Source organism: Leguminivora glycinivorella, chromosome 19, assembly GCF_023078275.1.
Source record: "Leguminivora glycinivorella isolate SPB_JAAS2020 chromosome 19, LegGlyc_1.1, whole genome shotgun sequence".
NCBI classification, from domain to species: Eukaryota; Metazoa; Arthropoda; class Insecta; order Lepidoptera; family Tortricidae; genus Leguminivora; species Leguminivora glycinivorella.
The window spans coordinates 7,922,827-7,945,394 of NC_062989.1; the positions used below are offsets into that span (position 1 = coordinate 7,922,827).

Consider the following 22,568-nt stretch of genomic DNA (forward strand, 5'->3'; position numbering starts at 1 on the left):
TACCACTCGTAATTTGTAATTTTTAGCTTCGAGAAATGGGCCGTAGGTATTAATTCAATATACACGGTGGGAACGAGTATACCGACAGACTTTTACAACAGCTTCCTGGTGACATTACAAGTAAATATTGTTATATCAACATTGGTCCAATACCGACATTTTAACTTAGTTAATTTCTGGAACAAAAAAAATCAATTAACGATGGTCTTCCTTGTGAACAAATCCTAAGTCTAAGGAGTGATAAAGAAAACTATACACTTCACGAACGGCTCCGACAAGATACGAGATAAGAGACGAGTGAACTTCAGTATGACACTTGATTTTTTACGAGTTCAAGCGTTTAAGACAACAAACGTCGACTTTCGCCGCCATATTAGTGTGATCCATAGACTTAGACAATACGACGAAATTAAAAATACGTTTGGAGTATGTAGAATGTTCCTGACAGCAGACAAGAACCTACGTAGTTTGGTCGGGATGGTACATAAGAAAAAAAACCGGCCAAGTGCGAGTCGGACTCGCCCACCGAGGGTTCCGTACAAACTTTCTTTCAAACTACCTAAAAAAAATAGTAAAAATAATCTCATATTTTCATATAACTCTAATGACTTGACTAGAAGACAAAAGTATAGGCACTAATGAGTATTATTGTGTATAGCGCCATCTCCCGGTCAATTTGCTAACTAATTTGCGCGACCTGGTTTTTCAGGGATAATTCTTTATAATGTTAACCGATTTAAACAGTTTTTACTTTATTGGACAGAAGATGGTTTACGTAACATCTCGTATTAATTTGAAGTACGATATACATCCGCAAGGGGGGGGTAAATTGAAAGTAAAAATCTGAAAAGTTTTTTGTGAATTAAAAAAAAAGTATTCAAAATACAAACACGATTATATTTTTCCTGTAATATTTAGCATAAAACCAATGTTTACTAAAATTTTCATAATTTTTCGTTGGTAAACTTCGGAGATAAGGGGGGGGGACAGTATTTTTTTTTACATTTTCCTTCAAAATTCTTTTTTTTTTTCCACAACAAAAAAATTATAAAAAATAGCTTATTTACGTTCAATTTGAGCTCTTTCCAACGATACCCCACTTGACCTAGTAACTTGAAATTTACAGTTTGCCCCCCTTTCATTTTGGCCATTTTCTACAATTAAAATTAATATATTTAAAAAAATTATACTTTCTATTTGTAGAGGTTTACAATGTTCATAACTATTCCAAATTTCAAGTTGATAGCATTAGTAGTTCTCGAGATATTTAGGAATGTGACAGACGGACAGACAGACGGACAGAGTCGCACCATAAGGGTTCCTGTTGTACCTTTTTGGTACGGAACCCTAAAAATGAGACTATGTAAGTTCAATAAAAGGACCTCATCTAGCATCCAGTTATAATAGATAGACGGCGGGATTAAAATGTTTTGTTGATATTTTTTACCTATGACTTAATTTTGGTATTACTATTTTATCAAAATAAGAAATTTAAATTATTTTTACCAAAGGTTGGATTTGGTATTTTTTGTTATTAATTAATGGGATTATTGTAATTTACAAATAACTAAAAACTATGTCCTTTTTGTCAATTAGAGTCAGTCCAAGATAAGTTGGCAAAGATTTTACCAGACCCGCATGTGTAAACGTAATAGTTTCATAGAATACCTATTTGAAATATCATTTGCACCGGCGGGGCTGTCAAAATCACTACCAGCTTATAGCTTGGTAGGACTATCAAAATTTGAGTTCAAAATCGACACATTAGTCGTAACGCAAGATAACTAGACTACTATGACTACTATGAGTTAGGAAAAAAATACGGTTAAATACCACATACTTTTTATTATAATAAATTTTCGAAATGCGAGCCTTCATTTGCAACACAAAGAGCTAAACGTAATCTGATTTGATGATGTAATAAGAAATTACTATTTCTTATTTCATCCGAAGCTGTCATGATCCGTGCCAATAATTCTTCTCTTGTATTTACCGGCCTTGCATACACCTTGTCCTTTAATGTTCCCCAAAAAAAAAAGTCTAAAGGGGTGAGGTCGGGTGATCTGGCCGGCCAGGCTACCGATTCACTTCCACGTCCTATCCAGCGGCGAGGATATGCTTGATCCAACCAATTTCGCACTTCACGGCCAAAGTGGGGTGGAGCGCCGTCATGCTGAAACCACATAGTGCGTCTGGTTTGCAAATCGATGTCTTCTAGCAAAACATTCAATTCATGCCTCAAAAAATTTAAATAATTTGCGGAATTCAAGCGTGGTGGAATCTCAATTGGGTCGATCAGAACATTATCAATGATCCCAGCCCACAAATTAATGGAAAATTTGTGCTGGTAAGAATGTACCCACTTTGCCTTTGGATTTTCTTCAAGCCACATACGCATATTATGCGAATTGAATATTCCTTCCCTGGTAAAGAGGGCTTCATCTGTCCATAGTATTTTTCTTGTAAAATCCGGATCTTCCAAAAGCTTTTGGTGTATTATTTGACAGTAAGCCACCCTGGCTAGCCCATCACCAGGTATTAGTCCTTGAACTTTTCTGTAGTGATATGGACGAAGGCCATACCTTTTCCATACAAGTAAGACAACTCTGTAGTTCACATTCACAATTCTCGCTACTGCTCTAGAAGACAACGTGGGATCTTCGACAATTAAATTCATGATCCGGTTTTCTGTACGCAAGTCTAAATTAATTGCTCTTTCTGCATGCCCCGCTTTTAAGCCCTTTTCACGAATTTGTCTATGAATACTTGCAAAAGTAGTATGGTGCGGAGTGCGACGATTAGGAAATCGTCTCCTATATTCGGCAACTGATCTGCGTCCATTTCCGTTACAGAATCCATATACAAAATGAATATCCGCTATTAGGTTATTACAATAATGTTGCGGCATAATAACTTATTATTTTGACTTTGGTGACAATCGGTTATGATTTTATTGTCATAATATGTCAAGAACGTTTCCTAACTGATTAAAGGCCAGTAAACGTACACGACCAGAAAAGTCTGCATATCGTTGAGAACAGGTAGTAAAACATAAGACCAAACTAATAGTGATAATATTATTCTAGCTTTTAAGGATATTTTGAGGACAGCTACGTTCATACAGAGCAATCGTTACGTTCGAGTGCTAAGTTATGGCAGCCATAAGTACTTAACACATAATCCTAAATAATTAAAACTCTTTGCTGTTGAAACTCAACTATTAACAAAAAGTTTCACAAAATTATTAGGACTGGCAGGCAAGTTTGCTATTACCGCATTTAAACTTCGTGTGTGCATCCTTGTGCGGATGGTTACGTCACATTATAAAGGCGTGTTACCATGGACATTTTTCAGCATGCGAATTACTGAAATATTTTAATATCTCGAAAACTAAGGCTTTAACTAGCAATGTTTATATGAACTTTTTGAGTCGAAATGGGCCCTAGAAGCGTTAGTTAAAATCTGTCGGTATACTCATTCCCACCGTGTATATTCGTAGGATTTTGAAATATATTTGAGTTTTGAACTGTGGCAAACTGTAACAATACGTTATTTGGTTTTGTTGTAAATATAGTATACTTTTCCTAATAAATATCTTTAAGGTTCAGCACGCGTGTTTATTTCTTATTGTAACCGATTTTTGACATAATATAGAGCAAGTACTTAATAAATAGCGTGACAATGTTTTAAAAAGTCGAAAATTTCTTGACGTAATTAAATGGACAACACATTTTGAAGTCCATACACTGTATTATGGCGAAACAGCGCTAAAAACGTTTTCATCACACTCGCACACTAAATGTGCTATTGCACGCAGGCGGAGCGTGAGTTATAGAAAAATCGTTCTCCCTAGGGAGTTAAGAAATTTCTAGTACTGTATTGATCTCTTTTTAGGGTTCCGTAGTCAACTAGGAACCCTTATAGTTTCGCCATGTCTGTCTGTCCGTCCGTCCGTCCGTCCGCGGATAATTTCAGTAACCGTTAGCACTAGAAAGCTGAAATTTGGTACCAATATGTATATCAATCACACCAACAAAGTGCAAAAATAAAAAATGGAAAAAAAATGTTTTATTAGGGTACCCCCCCTACATGTAAAGTGGGGGCTGATATTTTTTTTCATTCCAACCCCAACGTGTGATATATTGTTGGATAGGTATTTAAAAATGAATAAGGGTTTACTAAGATCGTTTTTTGATAATATTAATATTTTCGGAAATAATCACTCCTTAAGGAAAAAAAAGTGCGTCCCCTCCCCTCTAACTTTTGAACCATGTGTTTAAAAAATATGAAAAAAAATCACAAAAGTAGAACTTTATAAAGACTTTCTAGGAAAATTGTTTTGAACTTGATAGGTTTAGTAGTTTTTGAGAAAAATACGGAAAACTACGGAACCCTACACTGAGCGTGGCCCGACACGCTCTTGGCCGGTTTTTTACCTTTTTGAATATTTTTTATAATGCAAGTGTGATGAAAAACATTGTGTGTAACTTGGGAAGTATGAATATTACTAACTCGACTCTTTAAATCGCTCCGTCAAGCCGTCGCGATTTAACTTACTCTCGTTAGTAATAATCAACTTCCTCCCCTTGTTGCACAATGTACTATGTATAATAAAATAACCTTAAAATAAAAGTTTACAGCTATTAGTTTGCAAATCAGTTCACTTGCGCAGTTGACTAGTGGCGCCTGAAAAGGAAAAAAGTAAAAAACCTTTTGATTTATGCCTATTGCTTCACCAATCACTTTGAACCAAACGATATATATTACTGAACTAGTTAGGTAATATGTGTGTCATTACGGCCTATTTAATATTCATTATTATGCCATTAGTTATAAAACTAGAAATGGGTAATTATGCCGACCTTCGCCTAGCGAATTCCGTTTGAATGTAGCGATTTGATTTGAATATTGAGGTGATCAAATGTATAGGCAGCAGCGGTAATAGCCAAGGTGACCATTGATTGCGCTAGGCAGAAACGTTTTGTGTCTGCCTTCTGTGTGGTAGTGATCTAGTGATAGTTACGGAACGTTAACGATTGGCATGTTGGTAACACTTGATGATCCGATAAAAGATTTCGATAAGCTGTTTACCTGTGCTGTTTACTATTTATATGTAGGAGGATATGTAGGTATGTAGATGCAAGTTGAATATCAAAGTAGGTATATACCTATAATGGCTATATATTTATAACACTTGACTTGGACTTGACCTTATTTTATTCTGGACAGGATTGAAAATTTTTGTGATATGTTGATATGCATCTACCCCCAATCCACCTAATCATTTCGGTGTTAGTCTAATTTTATCATGCCTGAATATCTGGTAATTTAGGTCCTAAATGTCAACTCATCAAAAATCCCTGTTTGGCAGTAATCAATATTATGTTTACTTTCTGGGAATGTTGGAAGAGAAAACTGTTATCTGCCAATTAGCCGATCGACCTTCGGTTTCACTGCAGCAAGACAACAGTGGCATTCCGTCACGTTGGTCCCGCCGAGAGAAATGCGGCCGAATTGCAACGAACCATTGACACAATGTCGGTTCATCGGCGCCCGCGCCCGCGCCCGCGTCTTCACAGGTGCGTAAGCGCAGGTAGCGCCGCGCCGCCGCCCCCTCCCCGCCGACGCCATCTTGAATTCCGCTCACTCACACCCCGCGCGCGACTCGCGGCCGCCGCACGTCTCGCGCGTGCCAGTGCTCTCGTGTGATAGGTATAGTGTGATGTTGTGATAGTGCAGTGTCGCAATGGAGTCGACGCCGATCTGTAGGTGTCGCGTGCTCTACCTCGGATCCGCGGTGCCCCAGCAGAGCAAGGACGGCCTCCAGGGCATACAGGAACCTCTGCGAGAGTTGTACCCGGATAAGGGCGCGACCAGCGGCGGCATCGACTCGTGGCTCTCGGTCTGGTCCAACGGGATATTGTTGGAGAATGTGGACGAGAGCGGGTCGCGGGTGGCCAGGTTTTTTCCCATTTCGAGTCTGCATTACTGCGCGGCCGTGCGCCGGGTCACCGTCGAGGGCGCCCCCAGATTCCTACCTTTAGATTCCCCGTTCGCGAGGGCCCCGGCGCCGCGGCGCCCGCCCCTGTTCGCGGCCGTCTTGAGACGCACGCAGGGCATTAAGGTCCTGGAATGTCACGCCTTTATCTGCCGGCGCGAGGCCGCCGCCAACGCTCTAGTCCGCTGCTGCTTCCACGCGTACGCTGATAGTTCTTACGCGAAACGTTTAGAAGCAGAACGAGCCCCGACGTCACTTCCACCCGAACCCGACGAGGAGCTCGAGGTGTATGATGGCGACGAGAACCATAAAGTTTGGGTGGGCGAGGTGGAGCGCGACGATGCTAGCGATGACATTCCACATCCGACTCGAGCCCCACGACCGCGCCAGATCACGCGGCCGGCCTCCGTGCCGCCGCCACCCCCGCCCCCGGAAGAACCGAAGAAGAAGCTAACCACAAAAAAGACCAAGAAGAAGTCTTCGGCCTCAGCCGATGAGCTATACGCCACGATGCCGGGCCCGGCTCCGATGATGAACGGCAGGTCGCTAGGCCGGGCCCCGCCGGCGTGGGCGGCCGGGCACCCCATGGTGCTGCTGGCGCACCCGCACCCGGCGGCCACGCTCCCGCACGCGCGCGCGGCCACGCTGGCCCACCGCGGCCGCATGCCGGCCGGGATGCCACCGGGGCCGTTCCCGCCCGGCCCGCCGCCCGGCCGCGGCCGCCTGCAGTATGCCACCGTCGATCCTCGCCGCTCCAAACCACAACCGCCACCCTCCATGAAAGCCGCTCAGAGCATGACCACATTAGAAGCCGTAGAAGACGCCGGGGGAATTTACAGGAAGAAAGGACACTTGAACGAGCGCGCGTTCTCCTACAGCATCCGACAGGAGCACCGGAGCAGGTCCCACGGATCTCTCGCCAACCTGAAATTCGCTGCTCCACCCGAGGTAAGGAACGCTTCTTAAATAGGTTGCATTCTTTAATGCAGTGTTGTAAATGAGTCTTGCGTAAGCTCGCGTGACAGAGTGGCAATCGTTCAATGAATTATCGTGATTATCATTCGCTGTGATGCGGTGGGTTACGCAATGTTTCTCGGTGTCTAGGCATAAACTCGAGGAATGCGGCGTTTAACATCCATATCACGTGTTGCAATGGGAGGCTGGACAACTGAGAAAGTAGGTAACTGCGGTTTGACAACTTTTTACTATTAGTGGTTGAAAAAGATGGCTGTTGTGTTTAGCACCTTCCGGTTATGACATCACGTTAGTCAAACTTGATTCTTCTGTTAAACGCAATGTGAGAAAGAGCGTCGCTTAACGGCAACAAAAATCTCATGTCTGAGATGGAATAAATAAGATAAGACGAGGTTTGTCTGCCATACTTTATGGAAGCGAGAGTAAGTTGTCTTAGACAGGCATATAAAGGAAAAGACTGCTAAATTAACCAATTACGATACTAACTACATACAATACGATTAGGTATGCTCCTCAAAAATTACCAAAAATTATATGCACGTTAAGGACCGTAATCACATTTTTTATCATCTGATGATTTCTGCTCTGAGGTCTGAGTCCTCGGTGTATGGCCAAAACACGCATATTCAACATTCGAAAACTAAAATAAACACCGAACACAGATAATAACTTAAACACCCATGTGCAAAAACGCAATCACAGTGTTGCGGCTTTCACACGGGCGCGCAAAGAACGGGCCGATAGACCGGTCAGCCTGAGGTCGCGCGCCCGGCCCTCGCCCGACACACTTGATGGACGCCATTCATTACGCATGTATATTTAGTCGCTTGATGTCTTGACTAGCTTCAGGTAGAAATGATTTTTTTTCCTTTGATTAGGTAGGGTAAGGATGGAAAACAAGTGAATGAGATGACGGGTGATAGTGAGGCATGGATGAGGACATGCTGCACCGATAAATGACTGGGACAAGGGCAGGCAAATGATGGTCGATGGATGGAAAGAACTAAGTATTGTTATTCAGGAGACGAACCGATTATGACTTATATCCTTTACAAATTAGCTCCAGATAGGATATGACTTGTTTGAAGAATCCTGACACTGACATATCCGATCAATATCGTATTTAATTTTAATTAATACTAACTTAAGTAATTACCCGCAAATTTTCTTATATATCTGCTATCGTGTTCGTCAGTTGTTTATAACTTGCAATAAACTCATAATGTGTTGAAAATTTCCCGCTGAATTTCCGCGATTAGGTGTAGATAATTATGGTTTTTACAACCTACCATAAACTTTATGAAAACATTATTTATGGCAAGTACATTAAATAACAATACAGCGCATCGCTTATAAATAATTGGCATAAATTCTTAGTATTAGAACAATGGTTATGTGCTGTTGATGTCGTATGACATATGTATATTTCATACCGAAGGGCATTTTTCATACCATAAGATGACAATTAACAGTTATTATATGTACCTATTTAATTGCCACTTTCCAGAGGTCGCGGGTTCAAGATCGGTTAATATAGGATCGTAGGCGCATTTGATATTTGCCAGTCGGTTTTCTGTGAAGGAAAACATGAAAAACGGACCTAAGCCCAGCGCTAGTTTACCCTCTGGGTTGAAAGGTCAGCTGGCAGTCGCTTTTGTAAAAACTAGTTCATACCCAACCTTGGATTAGTTACCGGTGACATCTTTTTGGATTAGTTACCAATCGGATCTCGGTCTCAGGAAAAGCTGGAAGCGTGCTTAAGTCGTAGCCCGATTTTCATAAGTTAGTTCGCGGCAGGCTATACGAATGCATTGATACAGATAGAAAGATGTTTGCATGTCTCAAACGAATAAAAAAACAATAAAATGAAATCACCTCTTATCACGCCGCAAGGTGTAATTTCTTATATTAATACCAGCGATTCATTCCATTGTACGTAATTGAATAGGCGGTAATGATAGAAACAGATGTGCTGATTGTCGAGTAAAGTTCATTCGCTTCGCACACACTGGATTTGACTTTGATAACTATTTTCGCAACCCAATCTTCCCTAGATTGGTGGATGGAGAAGTGGCACTTCTTGTCCCAAATGCACGTAATGCTATGGAATGTCAAACGTTAATACCTAATGGCAGATCAAATAAATGGTAGTTCCTAGCACACATTCTAAGTGTTGGTACAAATTTTACTTTCAAATAAAATAACAGTAGGTAAAAACGGGGAGCGAACATAAATGCACCCAACGAATGCCTATCTGTGAAATTTTCCTCCATAAAATACGTTTCTTTTTGGAAGGGAGCATTCCGTGGGCAATGAAGTATATTTATTCAGGTATTGTGGAATCCAAATTATTGTAGTTACAATAGTCGTAGTCAAATTGTAAATTGTCGTCTAGTTCGCTGAGTGGGTGACGTACCGTTACGACACCAAACTGTGGGCTTGAGGCATTGGCACTTGTGTCACATATAAAATTGTATGTACAAGTAGTCCATTTTGCTTTGTCCCGATGTCAATAGACCAAAATGAAGGCGTGTCATTGTCAGTCAACCAATTGGAATCCTAAGCCACTCTACAACCATGTGAAAATGACAAGCAGTTAGATCTCTTATCCATACTTCAGGACACCCTGATATAACCGCTAAAACATTATGAAACCCAAGCTTAAGGTACGAATTATTCCATGGCAATACCTTGTAACTAATAGGTACTATTCTCTAAACCCATGTGTAGCAGACGGCTTCTTGCCACTTGTCGCTTTGCTGACAAGCCTCTAATCACTAATACTAATGACAAATACTAAGCCCGTGTAAACTTAGCGTTAGAGATCTGGCCCGCATCCGGATGTAAGAGCGTCGTAATCGGTGCTCATCGGGTGTCATCTGACCAGTCGGGACCAGTTAAGAAATGCCATTAAAGCGGGGACATTCCGACCAGCTCCAAGCATTCCTTATGCCTTCGCAAGTAGTAGAATCACCAGGGTAACCAGTGTAAAATGAGCTCTAAATTAAAGAATTTATAAGCCCCCTCTACAACATCTCTTTTTAACCAAGCCAAATTTTTGATCTTAAAATAGACCCTTTTGTGCCAGTTTTGTTACCTTCCATCATTCATGCTGTCCCTTTACCTTAACAACGGACAACATCATAGACATTTCATCTTCCCAACAACAAAAGCTTCTAATGCTTAAAGCTTTTATGATAGGTTGAGGTATCTAACAAACCCTGACACTCGTCACTTTCCTGCTTTTATCCTTAGAAACGGCTAAAAATCCTAACACGAGTGACATGCATGAAATCCTGAACAGCAGTAGGTATTTAGAGGCGACGATGAACGATCCTTGGAGGCATGTTTGCTGGTTTTAAAGCAGCAGCAGCAAGACTCCGAGATATGCCGAGAACATACCAATCCCTTCTCGTCGTATCAGAATAATTTATAATTACTTACGATATCCTATGTTAAGACACGACATTCGAAAAACTGCGGGGCACTTCTGGATGAGATTAGCGGACGTCCGTCGTAAAACGACCACGACCGCGACCTATCAGTGTGCACGGAACAAAACATCCAGGAGCCAAGTGGCGTACATGAACGTCCGCGTCCGGAGGCCTATGCTCAGCAGTGGGCGATTAATGGCTGAAATGATGATGATGTTAAGACACTGTCACACTATGATTATGAATATTATAATAGACAAGATACTAAAGTATATATATTTGGTTGACCATCCCTTTTCGTCTCGTGGTTCTTCGATTGGTCCAGTTGAGAGCGCCTCGAGACTCGCCGAGTCTACTCGAAGAAAAATTGTAGTTGGGTGTTTTAATGCAGGTTTGCTTTACCGATGTACTTGCTTGTACTTGGAAAGCCGGAGACTGTCGCGCTTATATTTAGAATAGCACAACTACTTCTAATTTTATAACTTGTTCTCGTTTTGTGAATGAGCTTAATGCGATTTTTATTCATAAATCTATAATTTCTCGATTAATAATTGGATGTATCCAATAACTAATCCATTTAACGAATCTTGTTTATCTAACTGGTCGAACCAACTTGTATTCTAATACTTACCTACTTTTCACGTTTCTTTCTGATATTACCAAAAATGTCCGTCTAGCGATCAAATTACTTATAAAACATTGTTTTTGTAGATATGTTTTTAAGTTCCGATCACAGGTTCCGATACTTTGACTGTCTAAGGTCATCAGTAGTAAAGTGTAATTATGTGTAAAATGTACCTAAATGCGTTATTTTATTTGGTCACACGAATAATAAATTATGTGATATAAATAACTAAAGCCACTGCCTTGCCTTAAAAAACAGCGTGATTATACATAATACTATTATCTATGAAGACCGTTTTATTAGCATTAAAAGCCCCACAATTTCTTGTGTTGAATAATTATGTATGAGCTCATCGCATGCCGTCAGCTTTGAGAAAAAACTTTACACACGATTCGAACATATGATTCTTGTTTATGTATAAATACTACTGGGGGGAGTTGTGTTTTATTAAACTAATGAAGGTTTTATAGTTAGCTTATTCTTAGTCTCAAAAAACCATCTGCTTTTTACTTCTGATACTCGTCGTATCGCAAAAAATATATTGTAAATATATCTTACTTGACTAACTATGAAATAGTACTATAGTAGATAATAAAGATGGCTTTGATATAATAAGTGAATACCTACACACCAGTGAACAATATTTACTATTAAATATAATTACATATCTGTGGAACAACCGTTCATTTAAATTCTGATAGAAATGTTAAATGATCTACAAGATTTACCACATTTGGGACCAATTTCAAGACATTATTGTAATAAATAATTACGTTGTATGCCACTCCAAGCTATTGTGTTTTTTTTTATATATGGCTTTCACTCCTCGATCTTTTTTCCGAGGTGGATTTTGCCAATGACGACGTTTCTCAATATACAACGCACGTATAAAGAATGTTGGTGAACTAAGAATTTTGGTTTTGGGAAGGATTGGGGTCCTGAAATGAACACGAAAAAATTGTTATTTAGACGTCACAGACAAAACAACACTTATTTAATTATGAAGGGCATTGGAAAATTTGTGAGTTAGAAAATTTGATAAAACTTGACTTTTGACTGTTTGACTTTTGACAACATTTGACTTACAAAACACAACATAAAACTTAAAAAACCGGCCAAGAGCGTGTCGGGCCACGCTCAGTGTAGGGTTCCGTAGATTTCCGTATTTTTCTCAAAAACTACTAAACCTATCAAGTTTAAACAATTTTCCTAGAAAGTCTGTAGAAAGTTCTACTTTTGTGATTTTTTTCATATTTTTTAAACATATGGTTCAAAAGTTAGAGGGGGGGGACGCACTTTTTTTTCCTTTAGGAGCGATTATTTCCGAAAATATTAATATTATCAAAAAACGATCTTAGTAAACTCTTATTAATTTTTAAATACCTATCCAACAATATATCACACGTTGGGGTTGGAATAAAAAAAAATATCAGCCCCCACTTTACATGTAGGGGGGGTGCCCTAATAAAACATTTTTTTCCATTTTTTATTTTTGCACTTTGTTGGCGTGATTGATATACATATTGGTACCAAATTTCAGCTTTCTAGTGCTAATGGTTACAGAGATTATCCGCGGACGGACGGACGGACGGACAGACAGACATGGCGAAACTATAAGGGTTCCTAGTTGACTACGGAACCCTAAAAACACTTCCATAAATGTATCGGCTGATACTGTATTCACCGAATGTGCTGTCCGAGCGCGTTGAACTCTTTCACACGCAGATCTATTTTAGTGCGTCGTTTATTCGACGGGGCGGGGTAGCGTTGGCGGTTATCGCCCCAGATATAAAACGCAATGCTAGCGTAAACTCGTAAATGTCACGGAAAATCATAATACATTCGGGCCGATTTTTGAGTCGCACGCGTTCGAATTCAGAAAATTGTCACTGAAAATAGTTAATAAGCAAGTCACCGTTTTCAACCGGCATTTTAGTGACAGAATCCCGTATGCGAGATTCAAAAATCGCCCTCATTGTTCGTAGAAAGTGAACCACCCCTAACGGTTACTAACTTAAAGCGATTAAATCCGGGACTGACAAAGCCTATACAAAAAAGCGTACCCCTGAAATGCACGGGCCTTTTAGGCTTAAAACTAGATGGCGCTGTTTGCAGCTTCATTGGAAGTGGCCAAATATTTTTGTGTTTTTATTAGAACAAATGACATATTTTTTTATTTTAATATCATGATAGTAAAATCACGTCAGTACACATTTTGTAAAAAAAAAAATGTAGGCATCATACACAGTAGTATTTAATAGGTGGCGCTAAAAATGAGTTACGATTCTTAGTATGAAGATTCCTAAAATTAAAAATTACATAAGTTTACCGTGATGTTTAACGCTTTCGAGTAACGTTTTGAAAACTCACGTTAGCCACACAGCTGTCTTCATAGTTTGCAGCAAATTAAAATTCTTTATTCAGTTTAATATAAAAATATGAGTATGCTTTTGCCTATAAACTCGCAAATCTACATACTTTGAATATTTGGATTCGTTCATTCGGCAGAGTAAAGTAACTAGACGCGTTTGCGGTTATCGCCCTAGATAACACAGCTGTGTTCATAGCTTCGCGCGTACAATATATACGTTGACGGAAAATACTCTTAAAGCCGCCGCCACATATAAAGCGTTTTGAAAGCGGAGCGTTAGTGGAACGCAATGATAGCGGTGCGCCGGACGAACGCTGGCGTTCCGCTCGCAATCCGCGCGCATTCCGCTCACAAGCCGCGCTCGTTAGTTCCTGTTCGTCCGGCGCACCGCTATCAATGCGTTCCGTGTTTTGAGAGCGTAGGCGGAGCGTTAGCGGAGCGCAATGATAGCGGTGCGCCGGACGACCGTTGGTGTTGCGCCCAGCGGACGCCGGCGGGAACTAACGAGCGCGGGTTGCGAGCGGGACCCCAGTGTTCGCCCGGCGCACCGCTATCATTGCGCTCCACTAACGCTCCGCTATCAAAACGTCTATGTGTGGCGGAGGCTTTAGATAGACGAATCGTTAGGGTCCCCCCCACATCTAGCGTCTCGCGAGCGTCGCGTCGGGCCAACTGTATGGAAAAAGACTCCGACGTCGACGCGGCGTCAGGCTTTGCCCATACAGTTGGCCCGACGCGACGCTCGCGAGACGCTAGATGTGGGGGGACCCTTATTCTAAGAAAATCTTTGAATGCGGAAATGACTAACTTTAAAAAATAAAGAAGACGTTCTTCTGTCAGAAAAATACCCTATCTACGATATTTGAAATACTTTCTCTTCATGTCTTGGGACGTCCTGTAACTCCTGTATTTTTAATAATTTCTCGTTGAAGCACTTACTTTAGTTAATACATTTTGTTACTAAAATACTGTGTCTACCGTAACGTAAGCGTTAAGTAGACACGCAATAAAACGAGGAAACTTATCTTTGTTATTATCTTCTCGACCTTTTGTCGACCTGCCGCTGAGCGCTGGCTTTCCTTCCATTTGTCGAGTAAACTAACAGGTAGGTGTGTATAGGAAGTGCGATATGCACACATTCATTTGCACTATACACATCCACGATTTGTGCCTTTATTTTTAACCAACTAGGTATCTATAAAAAAATTGAAAAACCCTGACATAGTGGATTGATTTCCATCAAACATCATCCATTCGGGAGCTATGATGCCACAGATAGACACACATACAGACAAATAGACTCGTCAAACTTATAACACCCCGTCGTTTTTGCGTCGGGGGTTAAAAAAAACCTATCCCAAGCCACAGTTACACTGCACTACTTTACTCCGTGAGTCAGCTCGCGTGCGACCTATTGTCATTACCACCAACATAACAGCGACGTTGATCCACGCTATCTTCGCCCGTAATCTCTAGGTTGTGGAGTTCAAGGCGGGTGAACGGACAAGGTTGTTGTCTCATAGCAACGGTCAACGGGAATGGATCGTGCGACGTAAGGCTGTGGCTTCGTTTCTTACGGAAGTATTGAGGGCCTACCGCGAACAACGTTCGATGTTTTGCTTCCTTGTCACACTTGCGTACGAATTCACAAAGACGAGAGAGAGGCAATACCACAGAATATATAATAGTACAAGTACAGAAAGCTCACTCCTTTGATGTTCACAAAACGCCGCCATTCAAAATTCTTACCTACATTAACAAACGGACCGCACGCGCGCAGACGACATTGAATTCTATTGCGCCGCGCGAAGGTCGTCGCCACTGAATGGGCCGCGAACTCGCGGCCGCCGGCATGTACTTGTAGTGCGGCGGAAGGATCGCGGAGTGAGCCGCCCCTGGCAATACGTCTAACGTGGTTTGCGGTAGACCCTCAGGACTCCTTTGCCTTAAACTTAGCTTCAGAGAGATTGGAGGTCTTGACTACTCTTGACATCTATTGTGCGTAGTTGTATTGGCATATTTTTAGGCGAAAACGATTAAATAAGATCGCAGTTATTAATCTTTTTGTGTAACCATATTCATCTTCCTTGTGGCAATTCGAACTATTCGAAGCAACATACCGAACCTATCCTGCCTATATATATTATTTTACGACACCACCGTCAAAACATTACACGATAGTCCCTTAAAGGACCTTACGTAGTTTACTTATAGCTAACCTAATAACATCTTATAGCGACCATATCAATGTGAAAAATATTTCATGTTTTAAAGGGACTGACTTGGCAATCGCATGAAACAATTTTGTCATCGGTGTAAGTAATATGATAACTTGTGAGATACGTATATATTGTATTTTCATGCCAAGGCCAAGGCAGTTCATTTTCTTTAACACATGAAATAATTTTCATATTGATATGGTCGCTATAAGATGTTATTAGGTTAGCTATAGGTAAACTACGTAATAACTCATGGCGAACGTCCTTTAAGCAGGGACTGAATAAATTAACCGACTTGGTATTACAGGGATCTCAACTCTTTTTACGCCAGAAGAACTGAGTTTCGAGACTTGGTGTTAATACAAGTTTTGTTTTTGATGGGTCTATTATTTGACGTCAGCACCGTCAACATATTACACGATAGTTCACGATCTTCCTAAACATAATCTGCTGCCGGCTTCTGTATAGATATATACATATGAAAATGAACACTATATGCGTTTAATTAATGTGATGTGTAGAGAGATCTCGATTGCAATATGCGCGGCCGACTGCGGGCCAAGGACACGCTTTTGTCTGATGCCTGTTGTCTTGAGAAGACGACGCAAGGGTTAACTTACTCAAGTGACTGTGACCTGTAAATTATCGTATGCTGTTAGACTAGGTTAGGTAACTCGACGTCATAATTTTGCGCCTATTTTGCGTGATGGGTTGCGGCACTATTTCTGAAGACCCAACTCTACCAGAAAGCCTAGCAGACCCTTTATGTTGCCGACGACTTCGGGGAGACCCCGGCGACCCGAGGTGTTGTGCCCGGTACGGTAACATCGGATGTTAGCCAAAAAATATAATACTCACTATGTTAGCCTTTCTTATTGTGGTGTGGGCACAGAATATATAATAGTACAAGTTGTGGGGTCAAACTGTCAATGACTCCTTAAGGTGTTCAGTCATTATCATTACTGATGTTGCTTTTGAAGGATTTGTCTTAAAGATAATAAAATAAATATGTGTATATTTATACGGTATTCTAATTGAATTCCCTCCAAAGTGGTAAAACCACATTCTTGCAAAACATTTAAATCATATTGCAAAAACGGCCTTCAAAAGCAGGTAGATACATTAATCTGACCTCAACCGCTGTCTGTGGTCAGCAAAGGGCATTCTTTTACAAAATCCTGACCTGGTAATGTATTCTTCAATTCAATACTTATGACATATTTTTTAGAGTTTTAAATACTTCTAATCTCCTTGGCTGTTACGACCTTCTTATTCTACTTATTACGATTTTGTGATGACCCCGTGCAATAAATTATAGTATAGGTACTTGGGTATAAAATTATGTGCGTGTTTAAATCGTTAGGCTGTAAATCATCGATGGAGAATACCACGAGTATTCAAATTAATCACAATATATAAATGTTCTGAAATTGCTGGCAGGTCATTAACTTTGGGACCTTTGTTATTTTACATTTTATAATTTATTTGCTTGTTCTGCATACCGGAAGAATATCTTCTAAGTACTTAACTAAAAGTACTTAAGTACCTAAGTGATCCTTACGGTCTAATCTAATTTTCTTTGCAGAAATATTCTTTACTCCTCTACTAAATAGTTGAGAGCTGTTTCATTAAAGCCAAGCTTAATAAAAACTTGTCAACTGAAATCAAAGAGACCGTCTACGATTCGTCTGTTGAACTAATCTCCGAAATGAATGGAGCGCTCTCGGGCAGCCGCTGACCCGGTTTTGATTTGACATGAAATAGGGCCAGTTAGCCGGTTTTTATGAATGTATATTACTTGTAATATAACGCGTAGTGACGTGAGTTAATGATAAGTGAAATAGTGTAAGCTTGCATACAATTATGCGTGACTATGGTGAGCATAATACCACAGAATATATAATAGTACAAGGCCCACTGCTTTGATGTTCACGAAATGCCGTCTTTTTAAATGCCTACAAAATTCTAACAAAGAAACGAGCCGCACGTGCGCAGCGTCGGATGTTAGGGTTGCCTATGGATTAAAACGAATTAATTCTCAGATAAAATCTTATACTATACATTCAAGTTTTAGGTACTTTCTAGGTATATATACAGTATTTATATATTTTTGTTTAAGCCTTCAGCATCACAAGCCTTATTGAACTTTTCCGTGGGACTGAATCAATAAGATCTGTGTAAGATTGTCCTATTTTATTCATGATGTCTATTTAACTATGCATTATTAGCCATTCCACATGTGGACATCGCATATGAACCTTAAAAAAACTCGCGAAATAAAGTAACAATAGAAAGTGCGAACGTGCGTTCCGTGAGAACGCGCGCCACCCCTGATTAGGCCGCGAACTCGCGCCCGCCAGCATGTACTTGTAGCGCGGCGATACAATCGCGGAGTGAGCCGCCCCTGATAATACGGTAAATCAATCGTTGGATGTGTCACTAAAACCTTAAGTAAGTGTGTTGTGGTCAAAAATTGTGCTTACAAATCTCAGGCCCCGTAGCCGAATGGCATTTCTCCGACGCCAAACGAAAGCGATACGCCGCTGGCTCTGTCGCGCCAATACGCAAGCGCGATAGAGATAGATATCTACTAGCGCTTCGTTTCGTGAGCGTTTCGTGAGCGATTGTGCCATTCGACTAGCCACCCTGGTGTGACACGCTGTGCTGTTGGAATAAGGTTGAAAAAGATGATTTAAAATTCGGTCAGGGTCATTGTTATCAATTATCCTATGGATAGCAGATTATGTTTTGCTGTCCTTGAGGCAAAAGTCCACTTATTATAAACTAGCTTTTGCCCGCGGCTTCGCTCGCGTTAGAAAGAGACAGAAAGTAGCCTATGTCACTCTCCATCCCTTCAACTAACTCCACTCAAGAAATCACGACAATTTGTCGCTCCGTTTTGCCGTGAAGGATGGACAAACAAACAAACACACACACTTTCCCATTTATAATATTATTATAGTATAGTATGGATAAATAAGACTTTTGAATCAGGAGATAAGTTGATGCTTAATCAGGTTCTTGTTCTTGAACATCAAGTGTTTAAACATTCAGTTCTTACTCTATTCACATTCAGTAAGTTATAATGTGCACAGATATATGCATGAAACTCTAATTTTGGGATTCGATTCCTTTACAAAAATATCAAAAGTTTCTACCAGAAGTTTTTTATCGTTCAGCTAGCAAAGTCCGAAGTGAAATTCAAACCTCGGTAAGTTTGCACAATCATCCCAGAGAAGTTGAAAGTGACGACTGGATCCTATAGACTATAACGCCACGGTGAATTAAGTGCAATGTAATGACTGGCTAACAAGCTATTGTTTTTCACTTGGCCATGGTCGAGTTGGTACTCCATATTTATGAGGCAAATGATGGGCAGCCTATTGAGTAACGCGGGAGACGAGATGATAAGGTTTTTGCGTTTTATCAGAAGCCTGAAGAAAAATGAAATAGCATTGATTAGTTTGAAACAGGTTGTTACTTTAATATTTAGTACTTTCATACTGATGTCTCACTGTTTTGTTACGATTGACATGTCAGCTCACTGTCACTAAAATACCGGTTGAAAACGGTGACTTGCCTATTATTTTCAATGACAATTTTCTGAATTCGAACGCGTGAGACTCAAAAATCGGCCCGCAGATTATGAACAAATTCATACATTAATTGTGAAATGTGTGGTTAAAGTACTAAAATCTCAGTTCCCCTTGTTGACCGAAGCGAAGGAAGGGCTACGCTTTAACTAAAGCAATTTGCTTTCGTATGTCTGGATGTTCTCCTTTACAGGTCGCAATTCTCAACCGATTCTCGTGAAATTTTGTGACCAGATTCTATGACTGAATAAATTTTTCTGTCAATTTTTTCTTTCTCAAATATACTCTCGATGACCTTGCTCTACGAAAATGCAAAAGTTTTTATACAAACAAATTCTGCTTAATGCAACTTGGGAACTACCCGTGTCTACAGTGAGTCAGCATCGTGATTTTAGCCGCAAGCATCAAAGTTATATTTACATTTGCGGTCTTATACCGTTGAAACAAGGTAAATCTTTACTATACACTCTCGAGTAGAGTGTGGTACATACGTATATATGCTATGGCTGTTATTAGTTTTATTAGTACATCCTGGTGGAACAATGCAATAAAATGTTTCTCGCGCCGGCGCCTCGGAACAAAAGCGCGAACGTTACAGTAAAGACTTGCAGTCTTAACTGCTTATGAATGTAGTTGTAAAGATTACTTTCGTTGAGTGTTGCCTGTAATCACACGATTAAAAGAGATGTCTAATCGCTTAAGACTTATAGGCATAATTTTGAAAAAGATCACATATCTACTAATATATAAGCAGCTTTTTCAAGATGATTGTTGAGGAGGATCTCTTCTATTTCTATTCTCAGAACAAGTATATTCGCGTCCACATGCCTCTTTCGTGGATTTCCATTTTGATCTACATATATGAGGCGTTTCTGTACCAGGTCGGCCTTGTCTTCTTTTCGAGGTTTTCCGTCATTTCGGCTTTCCAGGCAGAATGATTTTTTCATCGTTCGTAATAATATCGGAAAACCATATGCTAACGAATCCGTCACTTTTCTGCACAGAAACTTCACGGATGGTTTCGCCGCCATGAAATGTCGTAACTGGTAACTATCTCTAACGATTTCTGTGCCGTAATTGAATGGACTTGTCTCGTTCGCAAATAAAATAAAGAAAATGATGCGTAAGAATTGGCTTTGCGAAAGTAAAAGTTAAGAAAGCTACTTGCCTCTGGCATTATTTTGTCGATTGTTTGGAAATTCGAGACAATCGCAACTTGAAATTATGATTATGACGCTTATTCACTATTTCTTAGGCGGGGCTAACAAAATAGGTACCAACTAATATGTGATTTTCGAACTCATATGGAGATCATCATCATTTCAGCCATTAATCGCCCACTGCTGAGCATATAGGCCTCCCTTCGTGTACGCCATTTATGGCAGGCAAGTATGGTTGCGCGATAAATGATAAAACATGTGGCCGTCTCTATCGCACTTACAAATAGTGCCTGGGCTACTTAATCTCATCCAGAAGTGCCCCGCAGTATATCGAATGTCATCCACCCAACGAGCCAACGGATGCCAGGCGCTTCTTACGTCCGATAGTGGCCACCATTCGGTCAACATTTTGGTCCACCTGCCAGGCAGAGCAACATGCCCCCATATGGAGATACATACAAGTAAAATGCAAAATGATATGCCTGGAAAGACTTATTATCACATACAAATGTCAGCATATTTGTTGAATCAACGTCACTAACTGTAAAACGCCGTGCTTCTAATTGATACAAACCTACCATTGTTCGAACTGATAATGGATTCCCGCGCCACTTATAAAAACTAGAAAACTGGAGCAGACATGCTTTTTAGCTCTTTGTCAACAAAAAATGGGTATTTTTTTATATTTATTAAGATAATTCGTCTAAGGAATAAGGTATGATAGTATGTAACTTATGCTTATGACCTGTTCTACAACTCAGGTGAACTCAATGAGCCAGTTCTAGACATATGTAGTAGATATTTACACAATACACATGGATTGTACCCTGACACGCAAAACACCTGTACCTACTTATACAATCATTAATCAAATCATTGAAAAACTACATACCTACCTAGTTTAAATGTAGGGTTTGTTGCGTGAGAAAGTAAGGTAGTAACGTATTTAATTTAGGTAATGGTAACTGTCTTTTCCAATGGTTGCTATGCAGAGATAGGTGTATTCGTTTTTTTTTATTCTTATATTTTTATCGCATGCATGAGAGGAGGCCTAGGGAGTACCCAGCAGTAGGACGTATATTTTTATTTTATTTTATTTTATGTGTATTACAATTTATTTATGAAAATAAAAATATTTCTATTTTCAAAGCCGTCTAATTTGATCTCCAATAGACCGATTTGAGTGATTAATGTTTTTATAATTCAAGAATTTAATTAAGTTTGCTCTTTGGCAATAATAAAACTAATAATTAAATATAATATAAAAGGGCGTTTTTGCCAGTGCTCAGCCCCTTGAGCACCAATATGCAGCCTTTAAGTACCCAGTGCCCAGCCCTCGGCTGACTGTGGGTTCTGTGTACCGTCAGTACCGTGACCTCAGTATCCAGTGCAAGTGGTTAACCATAAGCTAATATAGTTATAAGTGCATAAATATTTAAGGGTGAATTAAGTAAACAGGTCAGGGACAATTTTATGCGAGTTGCCCGATTTTACGTGATTAATATTGTATAAAACGTCACAAACTATGGTAGACGCTCTTTGATTACGGCGTACGGCCCGCTAGCTTGATTGACGCACCGTTGACAGCAGGGATGTAACGGAGCTCTGCTTCTGCTTCCGTTTCTGCTGAACTTCCGTTTTGTTTTGCACATCCGCTTCTGTTCCGGTTCTGTTATTTTTCAAACGGAAGTTATAACGGATGTCGGAACCTAGCGCGACTGTGGGACATGAGCGGCGTACATCAAAGACCAACAGGTCTATACCTGTCATTCGCTCATCTCTCCGCTTGCCACGTGCTGCGATACTAAACGCCAAGGCGGAAGGCCAAGCCAGTTCTTAAATTATTAGTTCGTAAACAGTAAACACCTAAAAGTTCTAGGTAATTTAATTAGTTTTGGTTTATGTTATACCTATGTGGTATTTTTTCTTTTCGTTTTTAACATCCATAAGTTCCGCTTCTGGTTCCGGTTCCGCTTCTGCTTCCGTTAAACTAAATTCAAAACTTCTGCTTCCGCTTTCGGTTCCGTTAAAAACACATCCGTTACATCCCTGGTTGACAGCGACTCGCTAATTGGCGTTCGAAAACTGCGATACGCGCTGTTGTTTTGTGGCGCAAACTTAATAATAGCAGTCGATACTAACGGTCCATGGGGCCACGGGCCATGGCTACTATTCGACAAACGCATGTAAAAT

The 22,568-nt window shown here is 40.3% G+C and overlaps 1 protein-coding gene across 1 annotated transcript in view; it reads left to right on the top strand.

The window, feature by feature from the left end:
* The first annotated feature begins 5,632 nt into the window (after positions 1 to 5,632).
* The window catches only part of LOC125236404, a 73,748-nt gene continuing 56,812 nt past the window's right edge, over positions 5,633 to 22,568 (top strand). Inside the window, exon 1 of the mRNA XM_048143194.1 lies at positions 5,633 to 6,946. Coding sequence (XP_047999151.1) covers positions 5,747 to 6,946 — 1,200 coding nt within the window. The 5' untranslated portion in view covers positions 5,633 to 5,746. The remainder of the gene's footprint in view (positions 6,947 to 22,568) is intronic.